The sequence below is a fragment of the Triturus cristatus genome, chromosome 4_2 (genome assembly GCF_964204655.1).
Source record: "Triturus cristatus chromosome 4_2, aTriCri1.1, whole genome shotgun sequence".
Classification (NCBI taxonomy): Eukaryota; Metazoa; Chordata; class Amphibia; order Caudata; family Salamandridae; genus Triturus; species Triturus cristatus.
This window is the reverse complement of record NC_140586.1, coordinates 360,544,116-360,564,492: the sequence shown is the minus strand read 5'-3', so window position 1 is coordinate 360,564,492 and position 20,377 is coordinate 360,544,116. Positions and strand designations below refer to the sequence as shown.

The following is a 20,377-nucleotide window of genomic DNA, read 5'->3' as shown; positions in this document are numbered from 1 at the left end:
GTTTGCAGTGGTTCAGGAGGCGGCTCACTGTAGGCCCCGTGGGCCCCGCGCAGGCGAAGTGCCGCTGTGGAACGAGTTGGGGAGGCCGCCCCGGAGGCCCTACGCACAACCTTGGCCCTGATGACTTAGTCGAGTGATCTGGACGCCTCCCCCCTGCCGGAACTGCCCAGGTGAGTTGCGTGGGCCCGGAGGGGGCGTAAGGTGCGGCGGGGAGGCCCGGGAGTGAGGTGGGCCTCCTTGAAGGTCGCGGCACCGTGGGGGGCCCAGCGACGGCTGCAGCGATCGATTTGGGGAGTGTCCGGGTGCCTCACCCCTAGCGGACACAACATCGAGGACCAGGGGCCTGCGGGACTTGTGACTGGTGTCCTGACGATTGCAGGCAGCCCAAGTGGCACACGACTGAGGAGGCTGAGGGGAGCGACTCGGCCCCAAAGCGAGGCTGGTGGCGGCATTTGGTGAGGACCCCCACGAGGCTGGCACACTGAGCAGGGACTTGCGCCCCTGAGTACCCCGTGCACACGGGGGGCGTTTCAGCTGGGGGCGATGGTGTAGAGGTCCCGGCCCTGGACGACACTCTAAGCCCTACCCGGACTGCACCGCCATTTATGCGCAACCGGCGGTAAAAGAAGAGTGACCAGTTCGCTAGTGGCCTGGGCGCAGTGGGCACTGGTGGTGGAGATGGCATAGTGACTAGCCTGACAGCTGCGGGACACGGATGCTGCCGCCCTGCAGGACTTGATCGACCGTGTCCATGCCTTGGAGGACCGTGCTGAGGAAGCGGAAGGGCGCTCTCGGCGCAATAATGTCCGAGAGGTGGGTCTGCCGGAAGGTGCGGAGGGACGGAACCCGGAGCAGTTCGTTGAAGGGTGGATCTGCGACATCCTTCCCCCTGGGTGTGCTCTCTCAGCAGTTCGTGGTGGAGCGCGCACACCGGATCCTGGCGCAGAAGCCTCAGCCGGGGGCGCGACCACGCCCCTTTCTCTTCAGACTCCTCAACTTCCGAGACAGGGATGCGGTGCTTCGTGAGGCCAGGAAACTGGACGCCATCACAGTAGGCGGTGGACAGGTGATGCTTTTTCCGGATTACACTTCCACAGTCCGAAAACGGAGAAGTAACTATCTGGCGGTGAAGCACCAGTTGCGGGACCTAGGGATCCCATATTCCCTGCTGTTCCCGTCACGTCTCAGAGTGATTACGAAAGACTGGACCCGGTTCTTCGATTGCCCCATCTGACGTCTGGGACTAGCTGGAGGAGGCAGGATTGAGTGGGGGCCGGAGACCTATGGACCCGGGAGCTAACAGCCGCCAGGAGAGGAGACCAAGACGGCGACGACGGAAGGAGGCCCGCGGGGCAGCGGGGCCGAGCCCCGCCGTGGCGCCCAGCCCGGAAAGGATGCGGCAAGAGCGTCCGGAAGCCCTGGAAGCGGTGGCAACTCTGGGGTCCACGAGCAGCCAGGGTGCAGCAGCTGGTCATGAACATAGTGAACCTGAAACTAGCAGGTCGTCTTCCCCGTCCACCGTACTTTCAGATGATTAAGTCCTCCCGCTGGTGACGCCCCAAACTGCTGACCATATTGTATGAGCCCAGGGTGTTGGGGCGGTGGCAACTGCTGAAACGAGGGCCGATCTAACTGGGGCAAGATGCAGCGGGGACCGCTCGGGGGGGTCTCTCCCTTTCCTCCTGTAAGATGTGGTGCAGAGTCGGACGTGGGCATGTACAAGTCTGCTGGATCCTGCTAGGTTGATGGGGTGGGGGGGAGCTCCAGCTCGGGGGGGGGGGGGGGGGGTTGAAAGTGGAGGAGGGGGGGGACTGAATGAGGTGGGGGGTTGGCAGTGGGCGGTGTCGGGAGGAGCGGTGGGGCCACCCGCGCATGCTTCGCACCACTGGTGATATCAGAGGCACACCCGGCGAATGTGGGAGTAACGCAGGGAAAGTGCAGGTTGCCTTAGCTACAGCCACATCGTGCACCAGTTAGTCATTAACGGGCTTAGTTTTGCTCAATAAGCGTTTAGCTTGAAGTTTGGACGAATGCCTATTTTGGGGTTTGCCCTGGTAGTTTCACTGTTACTGTTCTTTATTACATGCACTCAGCAGTTCGTAAGTGTTATTTTGTTCGGGGGCTTTTTGTCACAGCACACTGACGTGACACATAGTCTATATTCGCCCCTCCATCCGATTCGCCCCTGCCCCAGTGACCGCTGTGGATCTTAACCGCTCTAGATGGCTGCCACTGATGTAATCACATGGAATATACGGGGGATGCACACCCCTGCACGCCGATACTCCATTTTCGCTTACTTGCAGCGGCATAAGGCGGCCATTGCCCTTCTCCAAGAGACTCACATGACGCAGCCTGAGCTCGACCGGCTGCGCGCTCGCTGGAGGGGTCAGCTATTTGAGACCACGTACTCTGCACATGCCCGTGGTACATTAATCTGGGTGAGGGCGGGCACTCCGTTTGCATGCATGGAGGTAGTGGTTGACACAGCTGGGCGGTACACTCTGGTTCGTGGGAAACTGAACGGCCAACATATGTTAATAGGCTCAGTCTACGCCCCGAATGTCGACCAACCGTCGTTTTTGGCCCACTTGTCCACAGTGCTGGCGCCATATGCGGGTCTTCCCTGGCTACTGGGTGGGGACTTTAATTCTGTCCTTGACACACGACTAGATAGGTCCGTTCCGCCCCTCCGCAACACACAGGCGGTCTCTAATGCGCGGACCCTCACCGGCTGTCTGTCGCGTTATACGATCTGTGGCGCACTTTGCACCCTGACGATCGCGTCTACTCTTATTACTCAGCGGTGCATGATCTACACGTTCGTATAGACAGGGTGGTGGGCTCTCATTCTTTGACTCCTCTGGTGGGCCAGGCGGAGTATTTCGGTCGGACCCATTAAGACCACAACCCTCTTAGGTTGCATCTTGTATGGGACTCTGGGCGGCCCCCTGTCCCTACGTGGCGGCTCCAACCGGCGGCTTTGAAGGACGCTGAATTTCGCGCTTCCATAGGCACAGCGATTGAACAATTCTTTGACCTGAACGAGGGAACGGCGAGTAATGAGTTAGTAGAGTGGGATGCCCATAAATCCACTATCCGGGGACACTGTCTGGGTGCGACGTGGAATATCCGAAGGCGGCTGGCGCTGTCGCTTGCGGGCCTGGAGTCGCGCCTTCTCTCTTGTGAGCGTCATGGTGAGGGCGGGGGTCATGACTGCACGGTTGATGCGGCTTCAGGCACGCCATGCTAAGCTGCTGCAGCGCTTGCGCTGCCACAATTACGCTGCCCACTCAGCTCGCGTTCACGCCACGTCGGACAGGGCGGGATGGTTGCTGGCCTGGCTGCTCAGGCGGGAGTCCGCTCACGCACCGATGATGCACTTAGCAGGCCTGATGGGTCGCTCGTGCGCATGCAGTGGGAAATACATCAGGTAATGACTGAGCATTTCGCGGCCCTATATCGTTCAACAGGGCGTCGGCAGGCGCAGGACCTGGATAGGTTTTTGGAGGATGCCTACTTGCCCACGGTCCCTGAGGAGTATCAGGAAACACTTGAATGCCCCCCTCACCGAAGAGGAGATCGGGGATGCGGTGTCCTCTTCGGCCTCTGGGAAGATGCCGGGTCCGGATGGGCTCCCAGCAGAATACTGTAAGGCTTACCGGGAGTCACTTGTGCCCAGGTTGCACGCTCTTTACATTGCGGCCCTTGAGGAGTGCACCTTGCCTGCTTCTATGAGGCCCACTTGGTGTCCCTGCTCCAACCTGGACGGGATCCCACCAACCTGGGATCATATCGCCCTCTCGCTCTGCTTAACGTGGATTATAAAATTTTGGCTAAGGTGCTAGTGGAGCAGCTGGCCCCAACGGTGTCGGTGCTAGTACATGGGGACCAAAATGGCTTTGTACCCAAGCATAGCACCTCTCTTAATTTGCGGCGGTTTTTCCGGGTGGCACATGACAGTGCGCAGCAGTGGCCTAGGGCGGGCTGCCTGGTCCTAGATCTTGAGAAAGCCTTTGATGGAGTGGGGATACTTGGTAGCGGCACTGTTGCACTATAGGCTGGGCCTCGGGTTTCTACAAATGGCGGCCCTATTGTACAAGGACCCCACGGTGAGGGTGAGAACAGGGCCATATATATCTGACGCCATTCGGATATGTCGTGGCACCAGGCAGGGGTGCCCGCTCTCACCCTTCCTGTTCGCACTGGCAATAGAACCCCTTGCCGCCACGCTTCGCAAGGTCCTGGCCGATGGAATTCCGTTAGGGGACGCGACGCACCAGGTATCGCTTTATGCGGACGATCTGCTGGTCTTTGTCAGGGATGTGGCACACATCCCGGTCGAACTGGAGCGAATTCTACTTGACTTCGCCACTCTCTCGGGCCTCAGGGTGAACGCTGCTAAATCATGCCTCTACGCGTTTCGAGCCGACACCCAGGACCCGAGCTACCATCTCGGAGGCGTGCAGGTTAAATGGCAGCCGGACACCTTCCTTACCTGGGTATCCAGATATATAGACGACCAGTAGATCTCGTGGAGGGCAACCTGGGCAGAGCTGTGACAGCGGTCAGGACCCGAATTGCCCTGGTCAAAATGGTGATTCTACCCCGGCTCCTGTACTACTTCGCTAAGTTGCCCACTTATATCCCGGCTTCCTTCTTTACAACCCTCACACGGTCCCTCCGGGACTTCATATGGGGTAACGCCCGTCATAGTCGCGTTGCCTAAGCTATATCTCCCCACTGACCAGGGAGGCCTTGCGATGCCGTGTTTTGAGCATTATTACCTGGCCGCGCGATGCAATGGATAGCCCGGTGGTTAGCTGATAGAGGGCGGGACGATACGGCGACCCCCCCACCCCCTCCCTCTGGCTGCTCTCCTCAACCTATTCCACCCGACTGTGAAAGCGGTCAGACCTGTGCCCCTCCTTATGGTGGTGGCCTACAAGTGCTACCGCCGTGCTCCTTACCTTACGCGGGCTCGAACCCCTCACGCTCCGGCTATACCGCTTGAGGGCTCCCCCAGCGGGCTGGGTGTGCTTAGTGCCTCGGAGCTGGCGGACTGGACCGCGGCAGATATACAAACGATGGGGGACCTTTATCGAGATGGTGTTCTCCTCCCGTTCGCCTCTCTGGCGGAGGAGACGGGGCTTCCGCCTGGCCACTTCCTTCGCCACCGGTCCCTGGTGGAGACGCTCGCGAATCGATGGGGAGATCTTTGGGAGGAATCAGAACAGCATCTCATGATGCAATACCTTCATGTGATGGGGCGAGGGAGGCACCTGGTCAGATGGTTCGCGGCCTCCCTGCGCGCACATGCAACGATCAACCTGACCCCACTGTACAGTAAGTGGGAGGCGGATCTGGTCCGGCCCCTGACTGATAAAGAGTGGGGCGGAATGTTGCAGGGTCCAACGAAGATTACCCGGAACATGCGCTTCCGCCAAATACAATTGTTTATTCTACATAGAGCGTACCTTACGCCCGAATCCATCAACAGATATTTCCATCTTGCGGACGCGGGTTGTCCTCGCTGTGCAGAACTAGATGCCGGATTGGTTCACATGTTATGGAGCTGTCCCGCGCTGTGCTCGTACTGGCAGGTGGTACATGAGACACTCTACGCATGCACAGGACATACCATCCCGTTCGAATGGCGCACCTATCTGCTGCACCTTTTCCGCAGGACTCCCTCCACGAAGACCGCCTCTCGGTTTATCGACCTGGGGATGGTGGTAGCGAAGCGACTGCTCACTAAGCGATGGAAAGCAGCTGACCCGCCTTATGCGTGCGCATGGCGGGGATCATTCCTAGTGTGGGCCAAGGCGGAGCGTATGGCTCTTTCAAGGGAGGAAACACTGGGCCTCAGGAAGACGCCTATAGCGCATCAGTGGGAGGCACTATTGCAGGCCATGGTGAGACTAGACGAGGAGAGTACAGGGGTCGGACGCGGGATGAGCACTCCCCTAGAGAGGCCTGATAGTGGGCAGCCCAGGGCCGGGGCGGACAGTATGGAGATGAGGGCCTAGTCACGCGGGTGGGGCGCGCAACGAATAGGACGTTGCCAATCGAGTAGTTATACAAGGGACATCGAGATGGGGGGGATGGATCGGGGGACTGAGTTAAGCGACATGAAATCATAAGTCAGATGTTGCTGGGGCAGTTGTTGTTTCGTTTGGGTATCTGATGTTCTACCCCATTATGTCCTGGTTCGCTAACTGTTTATGGAAAGGCATCTGGGGAAGATAGCCGGAATGTTGACAGGCTCCCATGGGAGGAAGGTTTCTCGGCGGCAAGAAATTGACCGGGACTTTATGGTTCCCCACTGCTGAAACGCCTCGACTACTGCTACGAGAGCTGAACATATACCTATCTTCCGATACTTCATGTGTTTCTGCTTGGGTTAATGCCGTTGACATTGCTATTGCTGTAAGTTGCTCTGGCTTTAATGTGTGCTGTAAACCTTGATAAATGCCAATAAACACATTATATAATAATCAGGACCCTGCTGGACAACGGCGAAACCACGGCCCTCCTCCTCCTGGTCCTCTCAGCCGCCTTTGACACAGTCTGCCTCCACGACGCAGAGATCTGCGACAAAGCCCTGGACTGGATCACCTCCTTCCTCACCGGCAGAACTCAGAGAGTCCGCCTCCCCCATTCCAATCCAAAGCCACCAAGATCACTTGCGGCGTACCCCAAGGATCATCCCTCAGCCCAACCCTTTTTAACGTCTACATGGCACCGCTCGCCAACATCGTCCGATCGCTCGACCTAAACATCATCTCCTACGCCGACGACACCCAGCTGATCCTTTCCCTCACGAAGGACCCCGCCACCGCCAAAACCAACCTCCATGAAGGAATGAAGGCTGTCACCGAATGGATGAAGAACAGTCGCCTGAAACTGAACTCTGACAAGACTGAGGTCCTCATCCTCTGCTCCACCCCCTGCGGCTGGGATGACTTCTGGTGGCCGGCCACGCTGGGAGCTGCACCGACACCCACCAACCACGCACGCAACCTGGGGTTCATCCTGGACTCATCACTATCAATTACCCAGCAAGTCGTACGCCGTCTCCTTATCCTTCTTCAAAACCCTCCGCATGCTTCGCAAGATCTACAGATGGATCCCCACCGGAACCAGAAGGACGGTCACCCAAGCCCTCGTCAGCAGCAGGCTAGACTATGGCAACGCCCTCTACGCGGAAACCACGGCCAAACTCCAGAAAAGACTTCAACGCATACAGAACGCCTCCGCCTGCCTCATCCTCGACATCCCCCGCCACATCACTGCCCACCTGAGAGACCTGCACTGGCTCCCTGTCAACCAGAGGATCACCTTCAAGCTCCTCACTGACGCTCGCAAAGCACTCCACAACGCCGGACCAACATACCTCAACAAACTACTCGCCTTCTACACCCTGAACCGCCAGCTTTGCTCCGCTGACCTCGCCACCGTTCCACGCATCCACCGGACGACCACCGGCGGCAGATCATTCGCCCACCTCGCCGCCAAGACATGGAACACCATCCCCATCCACCTGCGACAGACCCAGGATCTGCTGACCTTCAGGAGACTGCTCAAGACCTGGTTGTTCGAGCAGTAGCAGCACCCCCCACCCCTTTAGCGCCTGGAGACCCTCACGGGTGAGTAGTGCGCTCTGCAAATGCTTGATTGATTTTATTGATTAAGTGAACCACTATCCCCACACACAAGGTCTCCCTCACCAACTCAGGAAGAGGAGGGAGGCTGTTCCCCTGAGCAGGAGGATTACTCGGACAGATACACATCTTAGCCCAGACCCATGGGATGATTATGATGTGTTCCTTCCTGACATAGAGCTGCCAGTCTCAAAAAAAGCTTCTCCACCTGATGACACCTCCTCATACCATAGTGCCATACAGAGGGCTGCGGAATACAAAAGTAACAACCCTTTTGGTGCTACAAAGGAAGAGGGACCTCAAAGAATACCACCCCAGGCTACAAACGCCCATACCAGCAATACCACCAGCAATCAGAGAAAACTATTACTGAGGTGGTGTAGATCAAGAGGCAAATCGAGCCTCTACCACCAAACAGTAACTTCCTCTTGATCAAACATCACCTGTTGGGGGAAGGCCACAACACTTCCGTCAGTTGTGGCCAGAAGTAACATTAGACCAATGGGTGTTTGAGCTCCAGGCAATATCCTTAACTGAGGAGGTCTAACCTCAACCACCAAGAAAACACCCTCAATCCTCAGCATCTACATCTGCTGAAGGAAGAAGTAAAAGCGTTCTTACTAAGCGGGGCAATAGAACCTGACCCATTCAAACATCATGGAAAAGGAGTATACACCCTATACTTCCTAATACCCGAAAAGGATGGAACACTCCGTTCTATACTGGACTTATACCCACTCAATCAATACATCATATCTGAACACTTTCACAGGGTGACACTTCAGGATGTGATGATACCGCTACTACAAGAAGCCGACTTCATGGCTGCATTAGACCTGAAGGACGCATACTTCCACATCCCAGATACTTCCGACTTTTGGCAAATGGACGTCCCTATCAGTTCAAAGTACTACCATTGGCTGTAACAGCCCCACACGTGTTCATCAAATGCTTAGCTTTAATAGCTGCAAATCTAAGAAGTGAAAACATACATGTCTTTCCTTGAAAGGACTATTGGCTGATCAAGAGTTCCAGCAAACAACAAGCATTTGCAATGCAATCGGTCTCGCACTTGCTAGAGTTAAAGCTATTGGTATTGTAAATGATGATGTTTTTTATATGTGTTGGGAGCTTATGTAGAGTATTGGGAGCCCTCAATATCATTATAGCTTTTAGTCTACAGACTGCAAACAGCATCATATTTCGTGGCTACTAGGGCCCATGTGCCAAGAAGCAGATGTGTTCAAAGAGTGTGCTACAGTCTATTTTTATTTGTGCCCCCTTAACCGCGATAGATTACTGCCACCACTAATTGCTATGTTATAGAAAAATAGCATGTATTGGGAGAGGTACAGTGACAGAAAGGGACATAAAAACTTTGACAAAACAATAAACATAGGGAAAGGAGTGGAACAAGGACAGACAGCCGGTGGAGAGTGATGCAGTTTAGAGAGAGAAGGAGAAACCGAGAGAACAAACAGGAGGCAGGGAGAGGGACTGGGAACATGGAGATAAAGAGAAGAAAAGCAGAGAAATGTGTAGGAGAGCGAAACCGTATGTCTGGAAGAAAAAGGAAAGTTTAATAAAGCTGGAGACTGCGGAGCCCTATGCTAAGGAACCCTCACCAGAGTTTGCCGCTCCTGCCTCCAGTGAGTTCCTCTTTCCACACTCTGGGGCTTCGCCATGAAATCCCGAACAAGTAAAGCAAACCATTTTAGTGTTAGGATTGATTTTCTGTAGAAGGTGCGAATGCAACACCAGAGCATGGCACCCAGAAAGTTAACTCTGTGCAACGTGGGCCACCGCCTCCCCAGCACTGTGGAGGCCAGAGCCAGGGCACAGCGAGCCACAGAGATGACAAGTGAAAGCTCACGGGAGGAAGGAGCACAGGGAGGCACTGACGTGGCAGGGGCAGAAAAAGGACGAGGAGGGTAAACCTGCTGCCCATAAAAGCGAGATCAGCAGCAGAAAATGAAATAACTTAAAACTATTTTTCAAATATAAAAGCGGGTGCCGCGCTTAAATAAAACGTGGCGCCCGTGTTGCAAATATGAAAGAGGGTGCCGTGCACGTACAAGTTAAGCCCATGGCACACTTCAAGTGACTTGTATGGTTTAGAATGAATACGGCGAGCCGCGCATTAAGGCGCGCAGCTGCTATTGCATATGTGACCGCGTGGTATGGGGTGCTTTAAAAAACAGAGTTTGTTTGGTAACCTGAATACGGCGAGATGCGCATAAAGAAAGAGGTGCGGCCGCCATTGTTAAAGTGAAAGCGCAGCATGGGATGCTTTAAAAAATAAAGACTTTGTCTTTAAATTGTAAAATTAAAAAATGGCACTGCCACTATATTTAACAAGGAAGGGGAGTGAGAGTTAGCAAATATAAAGAACAGCTGTTCCTAATTACAATAATGAGGACAAGTAGCAGGCGGGTGCGAGTGAGTTTTTGAGGCTAAAAAAGCCTAAACTAAAAAAAAGAGTGCTGGGTCAGTAATAAATAACATGACGTGTTACGCCATATGTAAGAGGTGGGAGGTTACTAAAAAAAAAAAGGAGGAACTAGTGACCATATTAACCAACGAAAAGCAGCCATTTACAAAGGACAATAAAAAGAGCCAATTGGAAAGATGGGTGTTGCTGAATGCCCATGTCCTGAATACTGCATGCCTCGAAGACACCGCACCAGCGCTGCCTAGGCGGGACCTAAACATTTCTACAGGACACTCCAACAGCTATCAACCTCTTACACAGATTGGGATTTACAATAAATGCCACCAAATCCAGTCTACAACTCTCCAAATACAACTGTACCTTGGAGCCATACTCAGTTCGATCTCAACAAAACTGTGCCCCAATCCTCAGAGGGTTTTCAATCTCCAGAACCAACTGGCTCTTTTTCAGCCACATCGTCGCCGATCAGTCAAAATAGGGATGTGCCTTCTAGGTATGATGGCTTCTTGCATTGCGAACGTTCCACATGCAAGACTCTATATGATACCCCTACATGCGTTCTTAGCATTACAATGGTCACAAGCAGGGGGCAAGATGAAGGACCAAGTATTGGTTTCACACAAGGTCCATCATGCACTACAATGGTGGAATACACAAAACACACAAAAGGGAAGAGCCTTCAAGGACCCAATCCCGCAGGTGACCATCACTGCGGATGCATCATTCCTGGGTTTGGGATTTATACATGTAGGACGTTGAGGTAAAGGGACAGTGGTTGGCAAAACAGACATTCCACATCAGTGTTCTGGAATTACTAGCCATACAAATGGCTCTCAAAGCATTCCTATCCAACATAGCATGTAGAAATGTTCTACTACATACAGACAATATGACAGTAATGTACTGCATCCAGAATCAAGGAGGGACCCGTTCATTGCAGCTATCCCAGCTAGCACAAGACTTATAGAAATGGGCCATCAACCACAAGAACCACCTCCTAGCACAATGCAAACCTGGGGTGGACATTTCGCTAACAGACCTACTAAGCAGGATGCAACAACAAGTCCACAAGTGAGAAGTCCACATTTAAATCCTACGAACATACTTCCAATGGTGGGACCTCCAACAATAGATCTCTTCGCCACCATAGAAAACACAAACTTCCAAAACTTTGTATGCAGGCACCCACATCCACAAACCAAGGGCAATGCTGTATGGATAAACTGGTCATGGATATTTTCATATGCTTTTCCACCTCCCCACTCATTTCTTATATTGTCATGAAATTCTGGCAAACGTCACTAAAGATGATACTCCTTGCTCCTACATGGGGACGCCAATCATGGTACACAACACATTTGGAGCTGTCCCTACCACATCATGAGAAGCTTTCAAACAATCCAGATCTTTTTCACTCACAGCAGGGCCAGTCAGGCACCCCAGTGTTTTAACAACTCAATCTTGCAATTTGGCTTCAAAGATCGTATAATTTTTGTGCTTACAATTACCTCCAGAATGTATGGATGTTCTAAAGGAAGCCAGAAGACTAACCACAATAGTGTGTTATGCAGCAAAATGGAAACGTTTTGTTCGCTATTGTGCTACAAACAACATAAACCCTTCATCACCATCTGAAGAACAACTATGTTACTTGTTGCATCTTCAAAAGTCACATTTAGCATACACGTCTAAAAGACTGCATTAAGCAGCAATTGCTACATACCTATAAAACTGAAAATATCAATCGCTTTTTCACCTACCCGTCATAAAACATTCATGGAGGGACTCGAGAGTCCTTCCACCACGTACACCTCTGATACCATCATGGAACTTAAACATTGTGTTGACACAATTAATGTCCACATCATTTGAACTGATGCAAAATACAATTTTTAGCATGAAAAGTGGCTTTTCTTTTTGCTATTACATCCCTTAGAAGAATGAGTGAAATACATGCACTAAGTATTGAGGAACCTTATTTCCAAGTGTTTCAAGACCAGGTTCAACTGCGCACAAACCCAAAGTTTCTACCAAAAGTTATATCACCTTTCCACTTAAATCAGACATTCGCTTTACCTTTCTTTCCAAAACCAGAGACCGTTGCAGTAAGGGTGTTTTATACAGTTGATGTTAAACGAGCCTTCAAAGTCTGGGATTGCTAGATATAGTTGAATGTATACAAATTTGCTACATCAAAGTAAAATGAGCACCCACAATACCAAGGGCTTATTCTACAAGGAAAAGGAGCATCCATGGCCTTTTTAGGCAATATCCCACTAGCAGACATTTGCAAAGCGGCAACATGGACAAACCCACACACTTGTACCAAACACTATTGTATGATCGTACAAGTCAGACAACAAGCTCTAGTGGGACAAACCGTTCTAAGCACATTATTTCAGGCAAATACACCATCTGATTCCTAAATCTACCGCAGGAGTAGTACTGCTTTACAATCTATGCATCGCATGTGTATCTGCAGCCAACACATGCTATAAATGGAGTATGTTACTTACCCTCTAAGCATCTATTTGTAGCGTGTAGTTCTGCAGATTCCCATGCATCCTCCCGCCTCCTCGGCAGGAATTGGATGGTAGCACATACACACAATAAATTGAAGCATGTTTAACAGCAAACACTAACATACCAGACTATATCCTCACTTCCTGTATGGCAGAGAACAAATATTACAATTTTACAAAGGAGCTGTTGAACATGCGCAATGCTTCGTGGAGGAGATATGACGCACAACGTTAACCATAAAAAACTTTCTCTAGAAAACAAATTGCACAGAGTCCGGGCCCAACACTAGATGGCAGGAGTGTGCACAGCATGTGAATCTACCGCTTTGCACACTACGAATAAATACTTACAGGGTAAGTAACATACTCCTTATGGAATGTTCAGTTGTTGTACATGAAAATATAAGTAGCCTCTTTAAGCAAGCCAGGTATAGTGTCTTGTTTCTAATGTCAAAAGGTTTGCTCTGCTGAGCCAAACCTATGTGTCTTGTTTGACATTCCATGACAGTAAACTACACATCTTGATACAAAATTTGCACTTTCCAACAGCTGAACAGTAGTAATACTGAAAGTTAGATTAGGCTTATCTGATTGTTTAAAACATAAGCCGATACCGGACTGCTTGTCTCACTTTTTTATGCTTCCAAATAAATTGCACGACTTGCATCATTTTTGCATAAAAAGTTTTCTATATTGGGCAAAGCCCGTGGAGAGGAATTTTGGTAATGTGGTCATGTTTCCCGCATCTGCCTCAGAGGAGGCGGTAACCAGTTAAACCATCTTTTTAAAGTATCCTTTGGTTTAGACTAAGTTTTTAAAGTTGCTGTTACTAACAGCAGGAGGCCTATCATGAGAGTCCCTTTTGATTTTCTAATTTGTTTTTTTAAAACCAGATCTAAAAGGCCTGGCGACTGGGCAACCCTGTCTAGCCTGCTTGTAAATAAGAGGAAAAATTGCAGATTTTCCAATATATTTATTTCAATTAAAAGAACTGCATCTAAGCAATGCCTGCCTATGCGGTTTAGAAAGCTAGTGCTTCACTGACTTTTTGTATGTCAATAGACTATATGAGTTGATTGAGATGAACCCAGTCTACAGGGGAGTAGCGATGGATTAACAAATCAGTAAACCTGCAGGGTCCTTGTAAAATTGTGGAATATTGAATACATCTATTGAATTGTGTAACATTAATCTCAGGCTGAAATGGGAATCATTTTGGAGCTGTGTCCGTGGAGAAACTGCTTTGCAGCTATTACTTTCATTTATGTGAGGGAAGCCCTGTGCACTCAATTGTTCCTCAGTGAGCCAACAATTCTGAATGGGCTATTGAAATTTGATTCCTTGGGATGCATCCTACCTTCCCCCCCCACCTCCACACACCACACCCTTCCTCCAGGCTACTAGGGACATTAACTTTGGGGACTCCCCACTGTTCATTCCTTCTATAGGTTTCACCGCCAGGGTCTTTTGACTGCTGTTCCAGTGAGAGAGCACCTTCCTAAATCGACTGAGACAGAACTGTGTTGCAGATGCAAGTGTTCACTGAAGCGAATGGTCGTCAGTCCTGTTAATTAATTAAGCAAATAATAATATTAATATTTTTAATAAAATTAATTAAGCAAATGTTCGGCAGTCCTATTAATTAAGTCAGCCCTTCCATTAATTTCAGCAGGTAGTCTCTTGCACACATACTATTAGTGTTGCACCAGTCTTTTGAAAATGGTGCCTGCCAAATGGGAATGCTGGGATTGCTTTGTCACAAAAGATAACACCATATACCTCCACAATGTAGAAAATGTTAGACATTATGAAGCCCTAGCACACCAGGGCACCTTTAACAACCTTCTAAATGTACATCACCCATTGATTAAAGACTTTTCTCATTTCATTTTCTCCCTTCCTTCTCCTGAATGTACGTTTGTTCCATTAAGTATTGGTGGCTCCCTGTGGAAGTGGAAGCAAATGTTTGTGTACACTATGTTTTCATATTCGCTCAGAGACTTGTGTTTCTTCTGTAGTCGCCTAAAGGGATTGGTTGTAGCTGCTTAACTCTGCTCCTTTATGCAGTATCCTGCCTGATAATGTTTATTTTTTCCTAGATGTTGTTGAAACTGACACAGACGAGGAGGATACAGCGGATTCTGAAGAAGGTATTATTCCTGAATGAAATGGCTCACACCTGCAAGGTTTATGCACACTAACTTAGAATCCTTCTGTTATGTCAAATTATGGTTAAGACATTCTTGTCATTTTGTCATGATAGTGCCTTAAGGCGGCCTTGATATAATTGCTGTAATCCTACATTATGAGCCATGGATTGTATAATCTCATTTGAGCTTACTCTTACACGGGGTATAGGGGTTTTCGGTGTTCTATCGTGTTTGGGTTGTGGTTTCTCTTGGCATCACTTTAGTATTTATCTTCTACTGCAGTGTCTCCGTAGTTCCCACCTTGCTTACTTGCTTGATTTACCCACTAATATTGGCTCTCCTCCTCTCTTGATAGTTTTTTCGGTGAATTTTTAGTTTACTTGAAAACTTTCCTCTTTAATAAGCCTGCTCATACAATTAGTCTTTTTCTCGCTTTTCAGGGTACGCATGTACGTCTGATGGTTCGTATTTTATGAGTGTTTCCTTACTCCACTTTTTCTCCTCGTGCATACATGCACAAAGTCCCTGTTCTCCCTGGATCCCACAGTAGTTCTTCCTTCACGGTGTTACCAAATTTGAGCTGTAGCTTAATGGGCCGCACAAGTGGTTTTATTTTTTTGGGCCCTGTTCATTGTGACGTGTTTCAGTGCCAATGGGATTTAATGATAAAATGGAAAAAACTAAGTTTATCATAGTAAGGAGCGTTTTTAGCAATTAGCTGTTGTCATAGCAGGACCCCTCTTCCTGCAGTACAGATTTCAACATTTCATTTCACAGTGAAGGTGAAAGAGTTTAGTGTACTTATGAGGAACGAGCAGGATGGTGACTGTCACACCCACCTACCACTATTCAAGTCCTGAAGGAGTGTAGGGATTAGCCAAACGATTGGGTTTGGAAACAATTAATCCAGGTTCGTGCACATGCAGTAAAAGGAGCCCAGGGACGTGATGGGGTCCTTAAATTCTGTAGTCAGTCAAATACCATGTGCTAATCCTGTGGGGGAATTACATCACTGTCACTCGACTTGCAGGGGCTTTCGTTCGTGCTTCGTGATTCCAAGTCATCCCTTTGTCTGACACTCACACTAATTCATAAAACAAGCATTGGCATTGCCTATAGGTCTCGCTTTTGGGACCTTATAAGTATTTAGTTCTGCAGCACAATATCCTTGGTGCAACAACATCAACTGTTGCGTGGCTAAACACTTATAAGGGTCCAAAAGCGAGACATATTAGCTATGGCAATGCTTGTCTTACTACTTACCGGGCTACCAGATGCCATCCTGGCGCAGTTAAGGACCTTATGCCATGCAGTCATTCGTCTCATCCGATCAAGTTTCAAAAGAAATGCACCTTATTTCTCTCACAGGGAGAGCTATATTGCTTGGCAGCATATATTCTTCTCAAAACATAATGTATCATGGTCAAGGTGATAATCTCAGAAAGTGAGCTATATTACATCACACCATCTATGGTCTCTAGATCAGAATACTGAGCCACGCTCTGGCATAATCAGAAATATAGAAATCAAAGAAAGAACAGGAAGCAAGCATCCTTTCTATATGCACACAGACTCTGGAACACGCTCTCTAGGGTTCTATGACTGTCGCTTTCTCTCTTATAATTCACTCGGGGCCTCAAATACCAGCAATTCTTAACCAATCTGCATCAACTAGGTAGGACTTTTGCTATCTACCTCTGCCACTTGGGTATGAATGTCCACGGGCTCTGCGAACTTGCATGTCACCCGTGTATCCTATGTGATTGTGTATGCACTGTAAAACAAGGTAAAATAAATTGAAGAGCAGAAAAGAACCAACAGGGGTAGCAAAAAATAGAGGGCTCGAAAAACGCACAGGGGTGATGGAACAAAGAGAGGTCAAGGATGGGCATTTATGACATATCAACAGTAGAGCGAAAACGGGCCAAAGGTCGTAGAAAACTGATACAGAAAGTGGCAATGAAGCGGGAGGCCAAATACAGCCGAAAGAGCACGTCGAATGCAGGCGGGTAATGGAAAGACACTGAAACAAAGAAAAGAAATCACAGGCTGTATGAGGTAGAAAAGTACAGACATCGGTTAGAGCGGACGAACATTCACGTTTGTTCACTAATAATGGGAGCGATGAGTCACATGTTGTCTTTTGTAGACCGTTACTGTCGATATATGTAGGGATGGGCTTGCTTTCACGTGGGCGGGCTTCTTTCAGGCCTTTTCCCTCTCGCAGTTTGCCCTCGTTTTTGCATCCAGACCTGGCAACACTGGGGGTGAAATTACGGGAACAAAATGGCGGCTGTGTGAGGAGCGAAACGGAGAAGGCCGGTGGGTACTGGGGCCAGGGCTGCTGGAGGTTCAAAGTGGCGCAGGAGGTCCGTTTCTAACATAGACAGGTAAGGAGTGTAAGAGGCGAGCTGCTGCTGGAGGTTGAAAGTGGCGCAGGAGGTCTGTTTCTAACATAGACAGGTAAGGAGTGTAAGAGGCGAGCTGTAGGTTTGAAGGGCGGGCGACAGCAGAGCGCCGTGCTGGCTTAGGACTGAGGGCGAAAGGAGCATAGGAGGCTGGTCCGACGGGCGCGTAGGTGATGTGCAGTTAGGTCAGAATGTATGTACGGGTAGTCATCACGATCACTCTCAAAGCGAAAGTGATAGCGATCGCGATGGGCGCAGCAGCGGGGGGAGGGGTTGAGATGGGGCTGAAGGCAGATGGCTGTGCAAGAAGGGAGGGGGAAATGCGGGGAGTAGCTGTGCGCGTGCACGCCATTGTGCACTGTAGCTTGTCGCCAGCACAAAAATGTGGGTAGCATTTTGTAAACCCACCAACTAAATGTCTCGCCAGAGCAGCGCATGAGCTGGGTCAGGCGAGACCTAAAAAAGGCATGACCTCTCTCTTGACCGGTTTGTCACAAACTCCTGTTGCATCAGCTTCAGGAAGACAGTGTTGATAGGAGCCCATGTTTGTTCTACAGGTGAATAACCTGTAAGAATTAGTGGAATGATTTTTGGACCAAGAGTTCCACAGTAGGACTCTGACCTTTCTCTTAATTATTGTTACTTCATTTATACGTACTGAAACAACAGTTCCTCTTAGTGTTTGCCCATCCTTTGAGATTAATCTTCAGCATTGGGTCAATTGTCCCTGCAGGGGTATTTGCTAAAGTAACCCACAAACAGGTGCAAGACTTAATGCATATTGCTCAGTAGTTAACCATTTAATACACAATTCCCTCTTCTGTCCAAACCTTCATAATGTTTTGCAACTCTCCGCTCCTAGAGAAAGCTTACAGTATACTATGTCAAAGCATGGCTCTCAATTATGGAGTTGTCATACTCATGACGCAGGTTCCGTTAGGAAACCAGATTGTGCCAGAGGGAAACCCTGGACTTAATATGAGCTGTCACTGAACTCCCACACAGTCAAAGCAGTCGAGCACCTAGAAGTAAAACCGGTTTCTTAGAGGAATGTCTAGCTTTCTTTTGGTAGCTTTGCACAAAGAGCAAGGACTTCAACAATAGCATGCTGTGATATCTGAACAGTGATTCCCAAACTACATTAGAGTTATGATAGGTTTGCCGCGAAATCGGCACTTTTGTAAAAGTGCCGCGATTTTTACAGAAGTGCCCGCGAAATCGGCAATGCGCACAATTAGACAGTAACTGCTGGTGACTAAGTTTCATGGGGAGAGCTTCTTCCACATTTTAAGAGGGTGCCTTTATCATAGCAAACTCTGGCAGAAAGAGGACATCTTGGGAGCTAAACCCAGTGAAGGAACTGGTATAAATCTAGGTGGCAGGCGAGAGAAGGGCAGGCGGCAAGCTTCCTGGTAACAGAGATGGCACAAGTAAGGGCCAGGCAGACGAAAGGTGACGGCATCATGGCGCAAAAGGCAGCACAAGTAGATGAGATGAGGACAAAGGCAGGAAGGAGTGGGATGGCAGCGAGCACCTTAGGGCAGAACCTGGCGCAGGTAGAAATCAAGAGAGAGGAGGACATTTTACAGGCATCAAGTGAAGTGACGAGGTAAGACCAGGATATGAGTTGATGAGGTGGCAACTGGATAAAAGCAGGGAGTAGAGGAAAGGTAAACAGGAAGGGCAGAATGGGATACAGGCAGGTAATTAATGGGCAGCAAGGTGATGGGTACCATGGAGACAAGGGACCAGAACAGGACACTTAGGGGGCAGGCAGTGAACCCAAAGGGGCAGATCAGGTGAAAATAAGTCACACTCTGGAAACTGTCAGGCGGCAAGGAAGTGGTGGGGAGAGGACAGAGCTGCAGCAAAATCCATCCATACATGTCCTGTGTAAATGTCTGTCACCCTAGCAGAATAGTAAGAAAAACAAGCATTTGCAATGCAATAGGTCTCGCATTTACACGAGTTTGAGCTATTGGCATTGTAAATGACAATGCCTTTTATTTATGTTTTGGTTTTTAAAACCTAAATAAATGGCATTGTCATTTACAATGACAATAGCCTGAACGCGCGTAAATGCAAGTCCTATTACATTGCAAATGTTATAACGTTGTGCCCCTCCCTGCCCCCTTCACGGGTGAAAACATTAACGGTCGAAGCCCTAGCCAGACCCTTCAGGATTTCGCGATTTGCCTTGAAGTATTACACGGTTGTATAGTGCTTTTATTAGGAGTTTCTCCTCTGCTGCTCCTAAGTGGATTCCACAGGTCATATACTGTGACTGGTTGCATAATTTCAATTTCTTTGGGTATCTCCCTGTCCCTCCAATCTGGACCCACAGAGCATACACTAAGGTAGATTCTAGCATGCCATTTCCTATGGGATGCTACCAGGCCATCTTTGATGGGCTTCTCGGAACCTATACTAAAGCAAATGGAGGAATGCATTTCCAAGGGATAACAGCCTTCACCTGTGGGCTGCTTCCTCTGTTCTATTTCCCAGGTTGCCTATTCAAAGTGGAATATTCTGCTAAAACAGTTTCCATTGATTATGAGTAAAATAAAGTGCTGCAAAATGCCACTAAATTTCCATATTTGTGCCGCTAAATTTCCATATTTATGCCGCTAAATTTGCTAATCCATGCCGCAATATCCCGGGGGGTCTGTATAAATAAGATTAAATGTACAAACCAATTTAGTTCAGAAGAAAACACTTTAATGATTGAAATAACACAATCGTCAAGAAAATCTGATGTAGAGATCAACTCGTAATTGAGGATCATTTTAGCTGAGCAAAGCAATGCCACCTCAGTTTAAAAGTAAATAGTTTTAGGGCAAAATGCTGTCTTTTAATAGAGTTTCACTCTATAACAGCTACGTCCCTCGTGTACAAAGTCCCTGAAGATTAAAAAATCAGATCTGCAGACTAGTTATCCAAACACCAGTCCTCTGCTCTCATTTGTAGGAACTAAGGACCAGTGACTGGAACGTCCTTGACAGATGGCTGTCTGGTAACCAGGACTGTGACAGACAGCAGGGCTTATTCTCTGAAAAGCTTTGAATGGTGGGTGTGGAGTACCTATGCTCAAATGGGATTTGGTGTGAAAGAAACCAGTTATCTGGTGAGTGACAGGAGCTCATCTACAGGAAAGGGATTAAGCCCACTTAAAAAAAAAAAA

The 20,377-nt window shown here is 49.1% G+C and overlaps 1 protein-coding gene across 6 annotated transcripts in view; it reads left to right on the top strand.

Moving 5' to 3' along the window:
• LOC146833883 (torsin-1A-interacting protein 1-like) overlaps positions 1-20,377 on the top strand; it is a 426,463-nt gene that overhangs the window by 82,940 nt on the left and 323,146 nt on the right. For all 6 annotated transcript variants that reach the window (XM_085601774.1, XM_085601772.1, XM_085601777.1 and 3 more), the window contains exon 5: positions 14,738-14,788. In XM_085601774.1, coding sequence (XP_085457900.1) covers positions 14,738-14,788 — 51 coding nt within the window. The remainder of the gene's footprint in view (positions 1-14,737; positions 14,789-20,377) is intronic.